General features: G+C 34.2%; 2 protein-coding genes and 1 pseudogene across 3 annotated transcripts; 2 read left to right on the top strand and 1 right to left on the bottom strand.

The window, feature by feature from the left end:
- Positions 1–2,446: 2,446 nt before the first annotated feature.
- LOC120278741 lies at positions 2,447–11,370 on the top strand (annotated as a pseudogene).
- A 1,184-nt stretch (positions 11,371–12,554) lies between these two features.
- Positions 12,555–16,470, bottom strand: LOC120270655 (probable prolyl 4-hydroxylase 3). 2 transcript variants are annotated; one of them, XM_039277726.1, is made up of 8 exons: positions 16,303–16,470; positions 16,018–16,102; positions 15,319–15,416; positions 15,127–15,224; positions 13,830–13,938; positions 13,515–13,702; positions 13,297–13,377; positions 12,555–12,714 (listed from the first exon to the last, which is right to left on the bottom strand). In XM_039277726.1, the coding sequence occupies exons 1-7, from the start codon at positions 16,341–16,343 to the stop codon at positions 13,307–13,309; spliced, it is 690 nt and encodes a 229-aa protein (XP_039133660.1). In that variant the 5' UTR covers positions 16,344–16,470; the 3' UTR covers positions 12,555–12,714; positions 13,297–13,306. The 2 variants fall into 2 exon arrangements, with proteins under 2 accessions (XP_039133660.1, XP_039133651.1); XM_039277717.1 differs by having other exon boundaries at positions 16,195–16,470.
- Positions 16,471–18,344: 1,874 nt separating this feature from the next.
- Positions 18,345–20,230, top strand: LOC120279498 (acetylglutamate kinase-like). The gene is made up of 2 exons (XM_039286434.1): positions 18,345–18,590; positions 20,126–20,230. The coding sequence occupies exons 1-2, from the start codon at positions 18,345–18,347 to the stop codon at positions 20,228–20,230; spliced, it is 351 nt and encodes a 116-aa protein (XP_039142368.1).
- Positions 20,231–22,074: the final 1,844 nt, after the last annotated feature.

Consider the following 22,074-nt stretch of genomic DNA (forward strand, 5'->3'; position numbering starts at 1 on the left):
GATCAACAAACTCTTCCGCGTCTTGGGTTTTCGCCATAGTTGAATTAGTGAAATTACTTGTTATCTTTTTCAGTCTTATTATTATTATTGTTTATGGTCTATATAGATTTCTTATATAGTGTTATTATATAGGTTTTTATAAATCCTAATGTTATTAAAATTCTATCTCTTAATTTGAATAGGAGTAAGAGAAGGAGAGTGAATAAGTTAATAAAAGTAAAAAGTTCTACTATTATCCTATTTCTATTAGGAGTAAGAAAAAGAGGATAAATAAGTATAAAAGAAAATAAAAAAAATCTATCACCACCGTGGTAATTCAAATAGAAGTTGGGATAAAAAAAAGGAAAGATAAGTTAAAAAAATAATAGAAAAAATTAATTAAAAAAAGGGTCAAATAAAAAAATAAAAAAATCAAATTTAAAAAAGGGCTCACGTGACAAATTCAAAAAAAAAAAGATAGATTTAAAAAAATGATAATAAAATTCAAAATAAACAAATAAATAAAAAGTGAAAAAAATCTCTCGCAATGGGCCGAGAAGAACAGGAAATAGAAGAAGAAAGAAGTGGAGGAGAGACGAAGAAGAAAGAAGAAAGAAGAAAGAAGAAAGGGAAAGAGGAAGACAAAAGGAGAAGGAAAGAGCTAGTATTATCAGGCACAGTTTTTTTTAATCATGATTTTGCATACTAATGCTTTTTTCCTACAGTATTTAGCATAGTTTTTGGCATAAGAAATTTTATTACGGTTTTCAGTATGTTTTTGTTTATTATGTGAAAAAAATAATTTATATAAAAATAATTTTATTTAAATTTTCTTGAATTACACCAATAAAAAATTTTCTTAAATTGCTAAATAAAAATCATCTAGTTGAATTAACAATACATATACACTATACAAAAGCAATCATGCCAATGTGGGGGTAAATTTTTTAGTAGGTCACTAAGTTTTTGCTCATTTTCACTTTGATTATCGAACTTCAATTTGTATCAATTTGATCACTCAACTTTAATTTGATTTGAGTGAGTAATAAATCATGGGATTTCAGCCCTCAAATGAATGATGTGGCTTTTTTTCAATAACAAAGACACCTCCAATAGAGTTAACAATATGTCATGGGGAGGATTAATTTGGATTTTCAAACAACCATGTAATCAATTGGGGGTTGAAATCCTTGATTTATTGCTCGGTGAAATCAAATTAAAATTTAGTGATTAAATTGATATAAATTGAAGTTCGGTAATTAAAGTAAAAATGAGCCAAAGTTTAGCGATCTAGTAAAAAATTTACGTGCCAATGTGGTGTGAGAGCTTGCATGGGATCAGAACAAAATGTTCAATAGTGATCCTTCTAAAAACCCATGTTCTTCCTTTTTTTTTTTTCCACGTCTTTGTTTGCTTGTTGGTTTTTTATTTATTTATTGTTCTGTGCATGCATGACCCCCTCTCTGTAATATTTTTTAATAAGTAAAAAATTCTCCAGCAAAAAAGAAATAAATAAACAAGTAGAAATTGTTCTTTTGGTGGTATTAGCATGATGAAAGAAGAAATTCCAAAAAATTATAATGTGATGAATTAAGTTTTCTATTGTGAAAACTATGGTCATTGTCGCGTCTTTATTTCTGTGTTTTGATAGAATCCATGAAAAGTGAAAACCACCACCACCACCACCACCCTGTGCCTGTGGTACCTTCTTGTGCAATTGGATAGTGATTTCATTTCTATAAACAACATCTCTCATCAAAACAAAAATTAAAACTAAAACTAAAACTAAATTAAAAGCTCTCCATCTCCATGTGGATCATCGGAACACTCTCGAGATCCTCTTTTCGGATCTCCTTCGCCAGGTCCTTCTTCTCCCTCTAATTCTCCTTCTCCTCTTCTAACCCTAACCCTAGCACTCCATCCACCTCTCCTCCTTCCCCTTGGTCTCCTGGTCATCCCAATGCTGCTCGACACTTCTCCGGTGGCCAGTCTTTGCTCAGCCATCGCGCCCACATCCAGTCCTCTGCCGCACATGGTCGCTGCTTCGAACGCCGTTTTCAGTCCATTGGTACGTTCTTGGGGGTCTGGGTTGTTGTTTTTATTTTTTTATTTATTTTTTTTGAATTGGTGATTTGGTTTCAGCGACGAAGAATTCGTTTGAGGGGGATTTTGAGAAGCCCGGCGGTGGGAAGTTTGGGAGGTATTATAGCTTGCTGGCCCTCAATGATCTGAGGATCGGTGATCAGGCATTTCTTCGATTTAGTGTTTGGGATTTCTGCAGGTTTTTGATTGAGATTTGATGTGTGGGTGGTGGTGGGATTGCAGATAGACTTCCGTACTCGATCAGGATCTTGTTGGAGTCCTCAATCAGGAATTGTGATGAGAGTTTCATGTGACAGGGAAGGACGTCGAGAAGATTATTTTTTATTGTTTAGTTTTTTCTTAACAATTGCAACACAGTAAGGATGTCTAAAACACATTTCACAATTAACATTTGAACTTTGCTTTCCATTCTCTTTATTTGTTTGAAACTGATTTTGGTTTCTCATTCCCTTATCACTCAGGATTTCACTGGTGTTCCTGCTGTTGTGGATCTAGCATGCATGAGGGATGCTATGAACAAACTTGGGGGTGATTCAAATAAAATCAATCCACTAGTAAGTTTTGGTTTCGGTGGTTTACATGCTAACTAGATGAGCTATGGCTTTGCCATGTCAAATCATTTGTATTACTCATTTTGTGTGCTTGCGTGTGATTTTTTTTTTTCTTTTAATTTGATACTCTTTTAGTTTGTACTTTCTCAATATGGGTATTGTTGTTTTATGTGTTATGACTTGTATTGAATTGTAAAAGTGATGACTTACAAACTTCCAGTTAAATAGTAAGTCGAATTGGTGTATGCCATAACCACTGCACTATGAGTTCTACACCTTTGCTCAATTTACTATTTTAATTATTAAACAAATTTGAAACTACTAATGGCAAACATGGTAAACTGATTGTATGAGAAATAGGTTGAACTATTGATGTAGGAGAATCATGTTTGTTTAATCAGTCAATTGGTTATTTTAATTCAGTTTATTTTTTACTTCGTAAGAATGCAATTGTTATGTGACTGCAATAAATTGGATGGTTAAAATTAGATAGAATTATTTATAAGGTAGGATTGGAATTAGAGGACTGATGTAGCCCCAGCGTAAAAAGTCAATAAGGGTTGGTGAAAGATGGTTATTATATATCTTTTATGGAGCCTGTTAGATATCTAACTATTAAAATCATTTGACTTTGTTCTTACTTCAACTTTAGTTCGTCTTCGGGTCGTGGCCGTAATTATATGTGTTCCTCTTCTATTTGCCACATCAAATTAGTATTAGAGCAAAAAGATCCTATGATCATATTTGGTTTCATCTCCAAGCTTGGCCGGATGTGGTAAAGGTTGTGGAAGAGGAAACCAGGCCTTGCAAACAGAATTGGTTGAGATGCGGCATATGATTAAAGATCTGTTCTAAGCCTTATGGGCTCTACAGCAACAGACACTGGTGGGAACCCATATGGAGATTTTGGAAAAAACCACGATCCTTCAGGCATACCGGAAGGTGGTTTGGAGCAGTTGACTGATAATGAATATGATGAAAATCCTTTCCATAATGTTGGAGCTGTAAACAAAGCAGTTTGAGGTGGATTGGAAGAGATGATAGTTTGTGTCCTTGATTTGAATTGTGGATAGGTTTTCAAAGATAGCTCACTTCATCCCATGTTCTAAAACTCCTGATGCTACACATGTTGCTAAAGAAATTTTTTTTTTCGAAAAAGTCGTTAGATTGCATGGTGTTCAGTGTTCAAAATAATATTGTCTCTGATGGAGATGTCAAGTTTATGGGACACTTTTAGAGGGCTTTGTGGGGGAGGTTGAGGACCCGGCTAAAATATTCTAGCACATGTTCATCTACAAACAAATGGGTACACAAAAGTGGTTTGTTGCAGTTTAGGTAAGATGTTAAGGTGTCATATGGGAAAACATGCAATGTCATGGGACTTTTTTATTTCTCAAGTTGAATTTGCTTTATTCAATGAACACAATAAGGATTAGTCCCTTTGAAGCGGCATGTGGACTAAAGCCACAACATGCACTAGAACTGATCCCTTTACCACAAGCTACTCAGGTGACTACTGATGGTGAAACTTATAGTGATCATATTCAAAAAGTCCATGAAAAGTGGTTAGGGCAGCTTTAAAAACTAGCAACAAATGATGTGCAACTGCATTCAACAGACGCCAATGAGTGAAGGACTTTGAAGATGGTGATTTTGGAACTTGTACACTTGACGCAAGCAAGGTTTCCTAAAAGTACATCATAACCTAAAAGCAACGAGTATTGGTCCATACAAGGTGCTAAAAAAAAATTGGCTCCGCTGCATATTTAATAGATTTGTCATATGAGTTACTAATTACCCCAACCTTCAATGTTTCTGATTTGTACCTGTTCAGGGATTCGATGGAGAAGTGTATACAGTTGCAGATCAAGTCCATCAGTTACCATAAGTGCTGCCAGATATTACTGAAGATATGTTACATGTTAAAGAAGTGAAATCAAAGTGTGAAAACTAAAAGATTTTTTGTGAAAATGTTGGGTAAACCAATTAGTGAAAGCATATGGATGACAGAAGATGAACTAAAAGATATTGATCCAACACATGTTGAAGTGACTAAAGCTTTTTTGATGAAATTGAGCTCTCCGACTGGGAAGATTGATGCAGGAACAGTATTTGTTTTATAGTCAATTACTTATTTTAATTTAGTTTAATTTTATTTAGTAGACATGTGATTGTAATAAATTGGACGGTTAATATCGGACAGAGTTGTTTATAACATAGGCTGAGTTTAGAGGGTTTGATGTAGCCCTAGCATACAAAGTCTTAAGTGTTGGTGAAACAGGGAGATGTTATATTTCTTTTCTACAATTTGTTAGATTTTTAAATGTTCTAATCCTTTGACTTTGTTCCTGCTTCAACTTTGGTTTGTACTAATTATTGTCTTCCACTTTTATCTACTACATCAACTATGTTAAGCTTGATATGGTTGGGGAGCCTTATGGATATGGATGCCACATTAAATTTATTGACAATAGACTTTTATAGTAGATCTTTCAAAAATTATAAAAAAAATGTTTTGGCATATACAAAATAGGAGCCGGCTTAGACCTTCAATTGCTTGCTTTGGTTTGTTTCATGAACCTGGCCTGTGTCTCATGCAAGTTATGAAAGGTGATGATGATGATGATGATTGTCATTGCAAGCAGATGATTGATCAATTTGATTGTGTAGCATTTTGACTTCAACGGATTGCGATCTTTCTTTGTTCAACTAAATTACTTGGAAACTTGTTATTTGTACTTTGGAAGGTTTGTTAGACCTAAGAAAGGGGCATTTAGGCATTAAAGCTATATTACCGCATGAGTAAAGGAGAAGCTGGATTTGCTTGCCAAAGTTCATTTACCACCTTCTAATTTTGTTGTAAAAGTTTGACTTTTTGCAGTATTATGGTTACATTCGCTAGCATGTCATACTGTCCTTGTTGTCTTTGGTCACTTTTGCTGAAGGTTTTCTAATTCTCTCCCAGAATAAGATTGGACCTGCATTTTCTGGGGAACCAAAGTCTAGAGAAAAGAGATTGCTGAGCTTTTGTGATTTTTGTTTTTTTGTCCTCTCTAAGTTAAAATTCTGAAGATGTGGTTTAAGTAATGAAAGAATCGGGTTTCACTAAAATAATACTCTGTTTAGGTTTCTTCCATATCTTCTTTCCATTGCCAGATTTTGCATGCCATATCAAGCTTAATATTATCCATACAGGTTCCTGTTGATCTTGTTATTGACCATTCAGTTCAAGTTGATGTGGCAAGATCAGAAAATGCGGTTCAGGCAAATATGAACTTGAGTTCCAGCGCAACAAGGAAAGATTTGCGTTTTTGAAGTGGGGTTCAAATGCTTTCAACAACATGCTTGTTGTACCACCTGGATCTGGTATTGTCCACCAGGTAATATTCTTCTGAAAATGGGGGTTGCTTCTTTTAGCTAATATACATTTCATGGCTGGTTGTGTCAAAATGTTGATATTAGTTAAGCAAAAGAAATATACTTGATCATGCTTTGTAATTTGTTTATTATTATTATTATTATTATGGCAGGTGAACTTAGAGTACCTTGGTCGTGTTGTCTTTAATAATGGTGGAATGCTTTATCCTGATAGTGTTGTTGGTACTGACTCACACACAACTATGATAGATGGTTTAGGTGTTGCTGGTTGGGGAGTTGGTGGAATTGAAGCTGAAGCTGCCATGCTTGGTCAGGTACATGGTTTCATTCTAGTTTTATCTATTTGGAGATGTAATTGTGTCTGCCACTTGCTCATGATTGGTTGTGCTGATTTGTACCAGAGAAAGATATTATTTTAAAACCATGTAACTTGTGGAATTTTCATTTTACTTATTTTTTGTTGCAATACCTTCTTATTGACCTTTGATCTTTGTGCAGCCAATGAGCATGGTACTTTTTGGTGTTGTTGGGTTCAAGTTATCAGGAAAGATGAAGAATGGCGTAACTGCTACAGATTTAGTTTTGACAGTTACCCACATGCTCCGAAAGCATGGTGTGGTTGGAAAGTTTGTGGAGTTCTACGGTATGCAATTGATCATTTACTAGCACTAATTGAAAACATTTGGAGTTCTTAACTCTGATCTCGGTATACAGGTGAAGGCATGAGTGGACTATCACTTGCAGATCGTGCCACAATTGCCAACATGTCACCTGAGTATGGAGCCACAATGGGTTTCTTCCCTGTGGATCATGTTACTCGGCAATACTTGAAACTCACTGGCAGAAGGGATGATACTGTAAGTTAGTGATTAAGTTCTATACATAATAATTATGAATGGAGAATAATAGATTTGTCTCCAATGCAGGTGGCCATGATAGAGTCTTATTTACGGGCAAATAAGATGTTTGTTGACTACAACCTGGTAACATGACTTTTTCTAAAGTCATTGCTATGCTGTCTTTCTAGTATATTGCAATTGTGATTGTTTGTAATGATCTACTTTCTAAATGCAGCCACAGATAGAGAGGGTTTACTCATCATACTTGGAATTGAATCTTGAAGATGTGGAACCTTGTGTATCAGGACCTAAAAGGTTATTTCTTCACTTAATGTTTACAACTAAAATTAGTTTCCATTCTTGATGTTTATTGTTTTCTACTAAATCACAACTATGGCAGGCCACATGATCGAGTTCCGTTAAAAGAAATGAAAGTGGACTGGCATTCTTGTTTAGACAATGAAGCAGGATTTAAGGTGAGCGAATCCTCCCCCTTCTATTTTAGGATGAACCTTCATAGCAGCTATTGTTATAGATAAATGTTTTGCTGCTATTACTTGCATTAAAACTCCTTTTTTGACATCTTTCCATGATCGTTGTATGTTCAGTTGATATGGTTATTCCTCATGTCTTTTTATTCTTGCCAGTCCTGCTGTTATGATGAGGCTCAATTCAAGCTGGGCTTTTCTTTTGTAATTCTTTATTTTTTAAAAAATTTTAAATTTTTAATTTTTAATTTTTTTGGGTTCAAGGTGTTTGTTTTCTTCTAATATAATGGCACTATATATTGAAGCTATTAATAGAATATAGATATTTTTCTTTCTAATTTCCATAAGAGGGAAAAAAAATTTCTTTGTTGAGAGCGGATGATGTTGTTTCTTGCTTTTTACATAATGGGTTGCTTGAGGAATTGGCATACCTCCTTAATATTGATCTACCACATGTTGCATCTGTCACTGCATAAAAGTATTAGCATATTGCTTGGTACTCTTGTTTACTTCTGAAAGAGAACTGGAAGACTGGAACAATACTTATCTGCAATGCCATGGTTATAATATATTTATTTATTTATTTTTAATTGTTGTGAGGAGTTTGTGCTGTTTTCATAATGAGAGACCTATTTGATGCTTCAGGGTTTTGCTGTACCAAAAGATTCTCAGAACAAAGTGGCAGAGTTCTCTTTTCATGGAACACCAGCGCAGATAAAACATGGTGATGTTGTCATTGCAGCAATCACCAGTTGCACCAACACCTCAAATCCTAGTGTGATGCTTGGAGCTGCTTTGGTTGCCAAGAAGGCTTGTGAACTAGGCCTTGAGGTTGGATAAAAAAGAACTCATATCTGATCATCCGTAACTTGAATTTTTTTTTTTCCAGTTCTATAGTTTCCTTTTCTAACTATTTATTCTAGATTTAATAAATATCTGAAGTTTCATAAAAGTTCATAGGTGATGCATAGTTGAAATGATTTATAACCCAAGGCCATGTTTCGTTTCGGAAAACTTGGAATGACTGAACCTAAGTTATTCCAGGTTATTTGGGAATGGACAAACAAATGAACTAAATCGGGATATGCTTGAAAGTAAAATAACTCTTCCTTCATAAAATGATTGATTAGAGCAATTCAACCACTAGTTCGTATTAACCTAGTCATTAATCATTACTTAATATTAACCATTAATAAGATTATGTGGCTTGAATTAAAATTTATTTATTTTCATTAATATTAATAATGACAAACTTCAAGATAACTTGGCATAAAAATTTGTGCCTCCTACCAATTCTAAACTCTTATTCTAGCTACAACCAAACACAACCTAGCAGTATGTGGAATCTGCTCGACTACTTAGAGCAGTGGTTCTATAATAATCTAAATTACTGTCCACTATTTAATCTAAGTAAACTGCATCATCTTAGTTCATCGTGAGACACATTCACAAAACTTCAAGTAATAATTGAAGGATGCTGAGATATTTTCTGTACAGCTGATGGTTTCTTTCTGTTTTTTCTAATGTGCCAGGTGAAACCATGGATTAAGACAAGCTTGGCCCCTGGTTCGGGAGTGGTAAAAAAGTACTTGGAAAAGAGGTATAACCAGAGGGATGAAGAACAGTGGATATAATCACAATTTTCTCATTAGTTACCAAATGATGAGTTTTATCTGTTTCAGTGGCCTGCAGAAATATTTGAATCAATTGGGCTTTCATATCGTTGGTTATGGATGTACAACATGCATTGGGAATTCTGGTGACCTTGATGAATCAGTCTCATCAGCAATTTCTGAAAATGGTAAAAGTGTCTTATCAGTTGATCAAGAGCACATTAATTCTTCGGTTTCTGAATGATTTCAATTTAAGTTTGGAAGTCGTTTGCGTATATTTTCAGATATTGTTGCTGCTGCAGTTTTGTCTGGAAATAGGAACTTTGAGGGTCGTGTGCATCCCTTAACTAGAGCAAACTATCTTGCATCTCCACCTCTGGTGGTTGCTTATGCTCTTGCTGGCACGGTATGTAGACAATGGGCAATAGAATTCTTAATTATCACACCCTATATTAATGCTTCACAACTGCAAATTTGAAGATGAGCATGTGGTTATTGAAGCAAATTGTAGTTCTCAACTTACCATAGTAGGATAAACTATATGAATGTTATAATTTGCTCTATCATATGTCATTCTCTTGTTGATTTTTGGAGAAGAATGTTGCCTATATGATACAGTGGGTTTCACCCAACGAAAATTCCTTAAAATCTTTGTAATGGTCTCTTCTCTGTCCTTTTGTAACTAGTGTTGACTGAAATAAATGTTTTGCAGGTCGACATTGATTTTAATACAGAACCTATAGGGACCTCAAAAGATGGGAAGAAGGTCTACTTCAGGGATATCTGGCCATCAAATGAAGAGATTGCAGAGGTAAGTTTCAATATTGGTACAAAACATACAAATTAATGGATGATAAAGTTTGGCATTTAAGCTTAAACTTATTCAGGTTGTGCAATCGAGCGTGCTACCTGATATGTTCAGGGGTACCTATGAATCGATCACCAAAGGAAACCCTATGTGGAATGAACTGCCGGTGCCATCTGGCAGCCTTTACTCCTGGGATCCAACATCAACCTACATTCATGAGCCTCCTTACTTCAAGAATATGACTTTGTCTCCCCCGGGCCCACATCCTGTGAAGAATGCATATTGCTTGCTAAACTTCGGTGACAGTATCACAACTGATCACATCTCACCTGCTGGAAGCATTCACAAAGACAGCCCTGCTGCGAGATACTTGATGGAACGTGGTGTCGAGAGAAAAGACTTCAATTCCTATGGTAGTCGTCGTGGCAATGATGAAGTGATGGCAAGGGGAACATTTGCTAACATTCGCCTTGTCAACAAGCTTTTGAAGGGAGAAGTTGGTCCCAAAACAATACACATACCCTCAGGAGAGAAATTGTCAGTGTTTGACGCCGCCATGGTAATTACTATCAAACCACTCAATCACTTAATTCAACTCCAAGTAAACTAATTTTCTGTTGAACTTGTAAAGTTGGTTCGATGATATTAATAGTTTTAAGTGCTGAACAGAGATACAAAACTGAGGGGTGCGATACTGTCATCTTAGCGGGAGCAGAGTATGGAAGTGGGAGCTCTCGCTATTGGGCTGCTAAAGGACCAATGCTACTGGTACTATATATGTAAAGAAAATTCATCTTCAACTTCATGCTCACAATTCAACTTTAATTGATGCGCCTTTGTTGTTAAATGTTGCAGGGTGTGAAAGCAGTCATTACCAAGAGTTTCGAGAGAATCCACCGAAGTAATCTTGTGGGAATGGGCATTATTCCATTGTGTTTTAAAGCCGGGGAAGATGCTGATTCCCTTGGCTTAACCGGCCATGAACGTTACACGGTCAATCTTCCGAGCAGTGTGAGTGATATCAAACCTGGTCAAGATGTCACCGTCACAACTGATAGCGGGAAATCATTTACATGCACTCTTCGCTTCGACACCGAGGTAATCCAGAAAAAAATACGGAAATTACTATTCTTTCGATGTTCCTCTTATTCATCGCCCTCATATTGTTTGCAGGTGGAGCTAGCGTATTACAATCATGGTGGAATTTTACCGTATGTCATTAGGAATTTGACCGGTAGCAAGCAATAGTAATGTGAAGTTAATCTCATGTTATGATGATGGGGAACCACAATTTTTCGCCGGAAGTTTAAAAATTATTCGGGCATGAGTTTTTCATCAATTTTGCCCAGGAAATAAAATGTGCTGTAAAGTGAAGAGGATGCCTTTGCTTTGATGATGTTTTCATTTTAAAACGTGTGTTTGATGCTCTGTGATATTTCTTGAGGAAAGTAGGAAACAGGTCCAGTTTCTGAGCCTAGAAAGCTCTAAGACTCAGACGTTGGTTTTCTCTTGTTGCTCTTGTTTGTCAAAATGGAAACCATCTTCCAAAGGTATCAAAAACCATCTTATGAACGTTGTTTCACAGTAAGTGAGCATACACGTTGTTGAAAACCATGGATGGCAATGGGGCTAGGGATGGGGCTGGGGCGGGGTTCTACCGCCTCCACCACCACCACCTCGTCTGACCACTCTGCGTTCTATCCTTGCCGAACTTAAGTAGTGATATTTTAAATACCGCAATTGCTATTGCGGTTTTTTTTTTTTTCAAGTTTCATCATGTTTTGTACCACCATAATTTATTTTTTATTTTTTATTTTTTGTATAATTATGAATGTAAAGTAGAAACAACCGATTAAAAATTGGGGAGAATGTAAAATACAAATAACCAATTAAAATTGCAGAGAAATTGAGGAATTTTTTTATCAAACTCTTAATATATAATATATAATATTTATTAATAAGTTAAAATTATAACAAATAATTTTCTTTTAAAATTATATTTTATAGTTAAACCATTAAAACATAAAAATATAATGAAAACACAATAATTATAATTGAGAAACAGATCGGGTCAAAACACTAAAAATCAATTTTTACCGCTCCATAAAAAATTTTATGCTTTTGCTCCTGTCCGTAAATAAGCATAATTTTTTCTGTTCCTAATTTTTGAAGCAATTGGATTTTTTCTCGGCCAATTTTGTCCTAGTTCTTAAAGTTTAAAACTTTTTAAATCTATGTTTAAAATAAAAGAGTCAAAATCAATTTAAGGTATTTTAGAATTTATGCTGTTATACCATTATAACTATAGAAAAAAAATAAAATCATAAAATGACAAATATATAATATAAGTTCACAGAAGAAATAATTCACAAAATAATAATAATAAATAAATAAATAAAATTGCATTGAGGCTTTGCTAAGAATAAAAATGCTACTGTAAAGAGATGTTAGATTTGTAAGACATTAATTTATTTATTACATGATACTGACTGTTTCTACTTCCTATGTTATTATAATACTTTGTTGCTTATAACAAATGAATTGTATCCTGTCACTACTCCAGTTCAGCAAACTTAATGTCTGGATAAATTACATGCATCTAGAAAACATAAATTTAGTCAATTTCATTGGTTTTTTTTTTTCCTCCTCAACTCATTCCTAACAATCACCTTTCCATTTTTACTCTGTCAGTAACTCTCAAATTATTATTTAAAAAAAAATAAAACAAAGGAAACCCTCTAACCATGGGATAATAGTAGTGAAAATATGAATAATATGAAAAAAAATAACAGCATCATTAGTTTTTTTCCCTTCTTTTTTGTTTTAATAGTTCAGTGTTCAACAAAATAAAATAGATGAGTTCAATTTAGTAACAAAAGTATCAAACAGCAGATGAATGGCATGAGACCATGAGAATTATTAACTTGGATGAATGTAATTATCGGCGAGCCATTACTGCAAAACATGGGAAATATACATAATGAGAAAGTTAACAACAGCATGACACATTATCAAAAAATTTAATTGACACAGTACCAATAATAAGAATCAAATAGCCTCAATAAATCCAAAACTCAGGGCCAACACATATTTATTTCTGCAAAATTTTAAAATCTAGTGACCAAAGAAACACAAATCTAGTTCAATGTTTGTTCAGTAATAGCTATCTGTAACTCTGTAACATCAAAATTTTAATCATCGAACAAAATAATTGAGCTTGTATAAAAGACGACAAATCAATAAACAACTAGAAATTTAAGTGCAGAAGCAGTAACACACAACTGAGTGCAAATTGGTTGCTTATGTAATTCACAAGATCAAGGTATTTATCATCACAAAACTAGAATTGAGGTTGTGTAGAGAATGATATGCAAAGAATTTCTAGTAACTTAAGTATGGTAGAGACAGAACCGAATACAAATCTGTTTCAACATTTGTCCACTAATAGCCATATGAAACTTCACAAAATCAAAAAATATATATCACAAAAGAATCGAGGTTGAATAAGAATTGGAAATAAATAAATAAAACAAGTACCTTCGATGAATTATAAATATTTGTTTACTCGCAGCCACTTTGTTGATGACCATTTGTTCCCTTTTAACACAGGGCATCCACCTACATTATACATAAGTTTCGCATGAGCCTCCTTTTTCTTCAAATAATAATAATAATAATAATAATAATAATAATAATAAATAAATAAATAAATAAGTAAGTAATAAAAAAAGAAAAGGATTGAAAATGAGCCTCGCCATGCAAGCTTGTAGTGTCTAGAGAGCCATCAGGCTTCAAGCTCCAGAAGAGAAGTGCATCTCCCTTCTTAGGTTTCACAGAAAGGCCCATTTTTCCACACTCAGACAGATTGCTGGACCTTGAGATTGAATTCATGGTATTATTGGCGAGAGGGAACACTGTCTCACCTCCTTCTTCAACATCTGAACTGCGTCAATGGCAAGACTTAATGATAACACAAAAACAAATGTCTTTGCTTTTTTGTAAGGCAGGCAATTATATGCTTGAACCTACTGAAGGAAGAGCATCAAATAAAATTTTTTAGGACAACTTACAGATACATTAGAACAGTAGCTATTCTATCAGCGTTGTGGAAATGGTCATAATGTGGGTCATATTTCTGTCCAACTTCATAATGGAGAATCTGAAGGCCCTCCCCATGCTCTGGAGAACATGAAGTCAGCTCCAGAAAGTGAGTAAATGAGAATGAATGACAGTAATATGCTTTAAGGAAATCATACCAAGGAAATTGTGTCAATGTTGATCGAGGTAATGCAAGTCAGTTATATAAAACAAACAACTTGTAAAGTCTTCAACTCTTCATCTAATATCAATTTTTCATAGCATTCTTTATTTTATTTTATTTTCTCTTAGAAAAGTAAGAGTGAGTTTTCCTGAATTATAGTCGATGAGGGGAAAACGTTTTGACAATTTGATGAAAGAAAACAGAAGTCACATCACGAAGCTTTGTGAAATGCATAATCCAAAACTAAGAGTGACATTTAAAAGTTCAGTTTCTATATAAGCCATACAGGGAAAAAAATTCATTAGGGGTACACTCAAGATATTGACAATTGTAGACAGACTGGAAAGATATTTTACTACTTTTCATGCCACTGAGATTTTTAAAAAAGAGACAAAGATACAAACAATGAATTCTTCATGGTTATATATATATATATATATATATATATGAAGTTAATAATAAGGCAGATTCTTATGCAAAAAAATAAACAGGCATAGAGAAACTGTGGAAACACATAAAAAAGTAATATCCTGAATGACTAGTCCGTGCAAGTCATACAATGTGTATCTCTAAATCATCTAAATATAATTTCAAGCTGAAGCAGCAAATGTATACTTTAATGCTATTAATATTGAGCAATGAGCATCAAATATAAGCACTAATTAAGAAAAGGAATATGCCAATAGCTTTTGGCACTACCTAACAAATGCTCCATTGGTGATGACAATAGCTCTAAGGATAGATGATAAACATCAGGAAGCCTTGTGTCAAGGAACTTTGCACCCACCAATACATACTGAAATTTATAGCCATGGCCTTTGCTATGTAGTCACATAAATGACATTAACACCTTCAAGATATGGATCCTAATGAAAGGAGATTCAAAAGAAACCATTTCTAGACAAATGGTAAGTAATATTGACAGAAATAAAATTCACAAAATATTACACTTAAAAAGAGTAATGGTTGATCCTTCATATAGATATTCTTTCTATTGTACTCCAATTTATTATTTATCTTCAAAGTGAAAATTGTATAACCATGTTAAATTAAAACTCAAAAAGGTGAATAGTTGCTACCCAAATCAGAGGTCTATAAGTCTCTACCTATTGGTATAAATGTGAAGTCTGCAATTCTTTTCTCAATTGCTTGAATGATGCTATCATGTCCACGTTTGAGAAACATTCCTGAGCTTGTGCGTTGCCTGCATGGAATAATATTGAAATATTTCAAAAATATTAAAAAAAGAACTTCTGAAATTTATTACTAAACATGACTAGCGATCTAAGATTGCACACCGGCTGCTTTTGTTCCCACCAGTATTTTTGTCAATAACTGTGGACTGTTGCATATGTGGCAAAGCAAGTTTAATCAAGTATTCACATTCTTCATTGGACTGTCCAATAAATAGACAAAAAAAAAGTTACTTTGCTACAAATCAATCATAAAATCAGATAGCAATTTAAAAGATACCAATTTGAACTAGTAAAAACAAGCATCTATGCAAATAGAGAATTTTTGTATTTGAATATTCTGCACAAGTCAAATAGGCAATTAAAGGAGTACATCCAAGATGGAGACTTACCCCACTCATTTTCTAAAGAGAAAGTTGTCGTAAAGCTAAAAATTTGTCCTTCTATAAGTTGTTTGAGTTGACAATTAGCATTAAGTGTATATAAGCAAATATGATTTTTTTTTTTTTTGATAAATTGGCAATCACTCACTTCTATAGTGGTATAAAAGCAATTTTCCCAAAGATAACCATAACAAATGTGGACAACTAATGAGTTAAAAAACACAACTAAACCCTTTTTAGCAAGATATAATCTTTTAAACAAAAGCAAAAAAAAGCATGAATAAGATTGAAAAAGGATATCTCAACTTGAATCATGCTGAAAAAATGGAATCAATAATACAAATAAACCAAACTATGCAAGGAAATAATCAAGGAAAAAAAAACGAAGTAACTAATGGTAGAGATTCAAGTGAGCTCAAACCAGTAAATTGTGGTAGATGAAGATTCTAGGCTCCCACGAGATCACCTCCATCCATTGCCCCCCTCTCTCCCCAATCCCATCAACCCTAAAACCCCCAACCCAAAAAACACAATCATCTACACTGAAATCAAATCACAAGAAACACAACAAATGCTTGAACGAATCAAAGAAACACACTTTTCATTGTGAATCAATTCGGAAACATCATCCTGATCGAAATTGAAAGCGAAAAGCAAGAAGAAAGTCATCAAGAGAGTGAGAAGAACAGCGGAGACGAGTATGCACCAGAGCCATCGATCCGAGGACCGCCAGGAAGCCTTCGCCATGGATGATGGAGATGAGAAGAGGATCAAAGCGAGATTGGCATCGTGGAGAGAACGAAGAGGAGAAGAAGAGAAGAAGAAGAAGAAGCGTTTCCATTGCTTCCATTGATGAATTGGGGGAGTTTCGAGATTGTTTAGAGAAGCGGGTTGTTTTGAAGTGCCATTTTTTTTTTTCAAATATACCCCTTAAAAATATGATAATGGTATAAGTTGGGAGTTTTTTTTAATACAAATAAAAAATACATAATTTATTTTATCTCATAGGATGATACTTCATCCAAAGTAATATGCATATATATAATTAATTATTTTTAATAATTAAAAAACTCATGTTTATATAATACTTGAAATAGTCTTTTTACTTATGCAACTTTGTCCTTTTGAGGTCCGTTTAATTTGCACATGTTTTTTTTTTGACACAACGATAAACATCACAGTCCCTCCACTGGGGGAAGTCAAGGACAAACGCCAGAGCATCACTCCACAGCGCCTTATATATTGAATTTGCACATGTTTATATAGAAATTTTAATTTCTAATCCCATTAAGAACTTGATATTATATTTTGAATTAAAATCAAATAGAAAAAAAGGAAAAAGGGAGCATTATATATTCTCTCTTCTTTTTTCATATACTATTATTTTTCATTTATTTTATTTATTTATGCTCCTACTCCTATTTGGAATAGGATAATGCCCATTTTCTCTTTTTTTTCGTACTCCTATTCAAAGTAAGAGAAAATGGTTCATCATCACTATCCTTTTTACTTATCCCTTTTTTTTGTTTGATTTTAATTCAAAATATAATAGTAAGTTCCTAATGGGATTAGAAATTAAAATTTCTATATAAACAAGTGCCCCCTTTGTAGCTTCTACAACACAATAGTTGAGGGAGAAAGATACAAGTGCTTTCAAACTCTCACTCCATGTGTAGCTTCCCTTGTCTTTTTTTTCCTTTTATAGAATTTTCTCCTTTTTTTCATGTAACTAAAACTCTCAAGTAGCTCCATGCATAGGGTCCCCTTTTTTTCTTTTTATTTTTCTTCTTTTCTTTCCTTTTTTTTCTTTTTTTCTTAAAATCATGACCATATGCTAGCTCATCTCATGAGTAGCATGCCACCTTTTTTTTGTTTTATATTTTTCATGGGTAGCTTGCTTTGATCATATAAGTTTTCCCTAAGGGTCATCACAACCTTTTTTTTTCCAAAATTTTTTCCCTTTTTTTATAATAATAATATTTTTTATAATAATTTTTGGAACAAATTTCTTTTCATCTTATCATTATTCTTTCCTTTTTCGCTGTTTTACATGGCTCCCACCACGCAAACAGTCAGAGCCCCTTTCACGCATCATGACGACCACTGACAAAGTTCCCGACGATCACCACTCGCGACATTACCCTATCAACTCTAAGATTTAGGAAAGCATTCGTACATGAAGCGACTTTCAACGAATGGACTCAGCATCGGATGCGTTCCATGATCTTGGTAAACTCACCAAATATCAACGAATGGACTTGCGAAACTATTTGGTGTGAGTTTACCAAGATCATGAAACGCTTTCGATATGCTAGTCCATTCGTTGAAGTCGTTTCCATTGTACCGAATTGGCTATCCTAAGTTCTTAAAGTTGATAGGGTAATATCGCTGGATTGGTAATCTGTCGGGAGCTTTGTCATGGTCGTCATATGGCCCGTAAAGGGGCTCTACTAATTTGTCTTTGGTGGTAGGAGCCATGTAAAAAAAAACTGAAAAAAAGGAAAGAGAAAATAATTAATGATAAGTATTGACAAAGAAATTTGTTCCAAAATTATTATAAAAATTATTATTATTATTATAAAAAGGGAAAAAATGCAATGGGTCCCACCATTTGATGATTCTCTCATGCATTTTAAAAAAACCCCACGCACGTACAATGATGAAAGCAGCATGAATTTCTCTCTTCTCTCTCTTTTTCTCTCTATTTTATCATCATCTTCTTCGTCAAAACCCCGAATATGATCGGCGATGGGCGCCGTCGACCTCCGCATTGTTCTCGTCCACGGTGGTGGACTGGAGATCAACGCTTGGCATCTCCGTACCGACCATGAGCCTAAGTTCCACAACGGCCTCCGCGTCACCAATGCTCACACTATGGAGGTTGTGGATATGGTTTTTGCTGGGAAGATCAACAAGAGCCTCGTCACTGAGATCAACATGCTTGGTGGCACCGGTGTTGGGCTTGCCGGCAAGGATGCTCGCCTCCTTACTGATGTAAATACTCACAAAAAAACAGAGAAGAAAATCAGCAAAAACTCGAAAGGAAAACAGAGAAGAAAACCCACAAAAGCATTCATCAGAACAACAACCCCAAATTACAGCAAGCTTATCTTTTAGTTGTTTTGACTTTAGTGGAAAACACCTGTCACAAGCTTAATGAATCATGTCACCATCCTCAGCTTAACATAGTTGTGCCTCGAACTAAAGACACCATCCCTTGATGATGAAACCAGAGCCGTCCATTTTAAATTCAATTCATCTCAACTCTTCCCCTCCAGCTAGAGATGGCAACGGGTAGGGTATGGGTAGGATATGCCAAAACCCTTACCCTTACCCTTACCCATAACCCCTACCCCATACCTATACCCTTACCCGCACCCTTCAGGGTAAAAGAAATCATACCCTTACCCTTTACCTGTATAGTACGGGTATACCCGCAGGGTACCCACTTACTCGTTGTTCAAATTATCGAATTAAATTTAAATATAAATTTAAATAATAATAATAATAAAAATTAATTATACATTACATTACAATCTTTAAACATATGTTCATAAATTCAAAATTACAAGCTGATATATATTTGTTTATCTTAAATTATATAATCACATAAAAATGACGTCTATTTAGGACTCAATGGTAACTCTAGTTTTTGTTTTGTTTATGCTTAACTATCTTGGTTTTTGTTTTAAATTTTTTCATATATTTACTACTTATATTTTATATAGCTTTAAATTTCATAAATATCTGGTAAGATTTTGAATATAAAAAACATTATAAGTAATTCTTATAAGTTATATTCATTTGATTTTTTATTAGTATCTTAATTTTCAAGATGTTCTTATAATTTATAGAATAAATTATTATAACATTATTTTTTTATATTTGTTTTATAATGTTTATTTTTTAATTTAATTATGATTCTTAATATATATCTAAAATTCAATTTTGATAATATTATCAAATATAAATATAAAAATAAAAAAAATTTTAAAATAATATATTAAGAGAAAATTTAAAGTATTATTTTCAAATTAATCACCATGAAAATAGATATTGGGTAAATTGTGGGTAAATGTTTACTTTAATAAAAAAATTATATATATATATATATATATATGAGAGGGTAAGGGTACGGAAAATCCGTACTCTCTTCAACGGGTAAGGGTAAGGGTAGGATAGGGGCATACCCTTACCCGACCCCTACCCGCTCGAAAACTAACGGGTAATACCCTTACCCGTACCCTTACCCGTACCTGTACCCGGTCAAAGAGGGTAATACCCTCTTTGACCGGGTACGGGTACGGGTATACCCGTCGGGTAGGGTACAAATTGCCATCTCTACCTCCAGCTCACTTAACTACTACAAATACAATACACTAAACAAAAACACATAACTGAAAACTCAAGACATACAAATTTACACACATCTTCAACTACAAACATCAACAACTTCCACTTCAGATGCTGATCTCTTCCCTGCAGCACCACACTCCTTCATTGCTTCAATCATCTGTTAACACTTACAGCAAGGCCCTCTTCGGATCGAGTCCGCTGTCCTTGGGTTTGTTGGTGACGTAGCGCTGCTGCGTGAGGTCATTGGTGCAGGGTGTGAGGACAGCGAGTATCATTGATGGGCGGGTGCCGCACTCGTTGCTTTGAGAGACGAAGATCATTGCATGAGAAAAAAAGTTTTAATACAAATGAACTTAGAAGACATCAAGATATGTTTGGTTGGGGTCTTGTTACCATTGCTTTCATGTTCTGAATCTCTGATGCTTGTTCTTCGGCATTTGGAAAATAGAATAGTTCATACTTGCTGTGAGCTCTTGTCATGTGGAGTAGAACATGCAACATTGTGTCGTTATTTGCTCAAGTTGTGAGGCTATGTCTATGGTATTGACGCGAATGAACCTCGAATGTAGACCTGTCAAAACAGGCCGGCGGGGCGGGCCAGCCCGCGGGCTACCAAAATCCATCATTTGGCAGGGCGGGGCAGACCGTCCCAATAAAAATATAAAATATTTAAAAATTATATATTTTATATATTGATTATTTTTTCTAATAAACCAAACCAAGCCAAAAGATATTTATTAAAGCACAAAACATAATACAAAAGACGTATTTCAAAAAATATTTTACATATGAGGTTATAATAAATCATACAACTAAAATAATAAAACAAGTAAATAACAACATATTCAACCAAATTAACCAATTAACCCAACATTCAAAAGTTCCCACATGAATTGAACAACTATAGATAAGAGGAATATCAATACTATGATATTACATAAAGCACCTAAAACATTTATCTTCATTTAAGCTTTTTTTTAAAAAATTTTTTTTTAGTAAATTAAAGGGGTTGGCTAGCCCGCCCCGCCCCGCCCCGCCCCGCCCATAACCCTAACCCAAACGGGTTGGCCCGTTTCGGCCCGCTTTCAAACGGACCTACAAAAGGCCAACCCAATCCGTCAATTTTTGTTGGCGGGGTGGGCCGGTCCGACAGGTTAGGCCCGTTTTGACAGCTCTACTCTAATGAACTAGAAAATTTAAGACGCTCAATTTGGATACATGCCATCACTGTCATACTCTGGTGTCTCTAGTGCTTGTAGTTGGGTGTTTGGTGAGTAAAAAAATGTTAAATTGCTTTTCAGAAAACAAAAACAAGAGAGAAGAAAAAAATGAAGGATGAGCGAGAAAAAAAAGAGAATGAAAAAAATAGCTCTCCTAATGCTTTTGTGTTCTTGCCCATGATCAGGTGTTCATATGCATCTTTGAAATTAATGAAAAAAAATATTATTAATTTTATGTTTGCTCAGTCACTTCTCGTTCACACTTGCTTCTTAATCGGAGGTTCTCACGACATTTTCTGGGGTAATTAATATTAGGGGCTTGCCCCTAATAGAAGTTATGAACTTACGATCATCTGAAATATAAAAATAATTAAAATTTGATTTATGATCCATATTTTTGACCGGTCAATCCTAATTAAAGGCCTGGTAAAAATAAAGGAGCCCATAGGACATATATAAGTACATCACAAATGTTTGTACGGTTCTTTGCTTGATATTCAGTAGATATCACAAAAATTTTTATATTATTTTCTATATTTGATTTACATAAGTACTAAATTAAAAATTATAAAATTATTATAATACCTTTTGTATAATCTTTCGTTTGGTTGTTTTTGGAAAAAAATTTCATAAGACAAATTATTTTGAATTTTTTTTCATTTTTAATAGTTAACACTTAAATTTTTAAAATTTATAAAATTTTTAGGGCCATAATTTCTAACATACATTAATTAATAATTTTTTTACCGAAATATAATTTTTTATTTCCAAAATTTTTTGATTGGGATATGGTCACTAGTCATGTGTTGTAAATTTTAATTTTAACTAGGGGCTAAAACTATTTTTTTGTTGCTTTGTACCACAGTTAAAAAGTTGTACCGTGGTGGTTATGATGAGACAAG

This window comes from Dioscorea cayenensis, chromosome 2 (genome assembly GCF_009730915.1).
Source record: "Dioscorea cayenensis subsp. rotundata cultivar TDr96_F1 chromosome 2, TDr96_F1_v2_PseudoChromosome.rev07_lg8_w22 25.fasta, whole genome shotgun sequence".
NCBI lineage: Eukaryota > Viridiplantae > Streptophyta > Magnoliopsida > Dioscoreales > Dioscoreaceae > Dioscorea > Dioscorea cayenensis.

What these genes read in the sequence shown, in the direction of transcription:
- LOC120270655 (XM_039277717.1), bottom strand. Translation starts at nt 16,343, where the DNA reads ATGGCGAAGGCTTCCTGGCGGTCCTCGGATCGATGGCTCTGGTGCATA. An exon ending in TCATCTACCACAATTTACTG is followed by an intron (nt 15,417 to 16,017) that starts GTTTGAGCTCAC and finishes TTTATTGGACAG; the next exon opens with TCCAATGAAGAATGTGAATA. An exon ending in CTTCACATTTATACCAATAG is followed by an intron (nt 13,939 to 15,126) that starts GTAGAGACTTAT and finishes CATGTTCTCCAG; the next exon opens with AGCATGGGGAGGGCCTTCAG.
- LOC120279498 (XM_039286434.1), top strand. Translation starts at nt 18,345, where the DNA reads ATGGGCGCCGTCGACCTCCGCATTGTTCTCGTCCACGGTGGTGGACTG. An exon ending in ATGCTCGCCTCCTTACTGAT is followed by an intron (nt 18,591 to 20,125) that starts GTAAATACTCAC and finishes TAACACTTACAG; the next exon opens with CAAGGCCCTCTTCGGATCGA.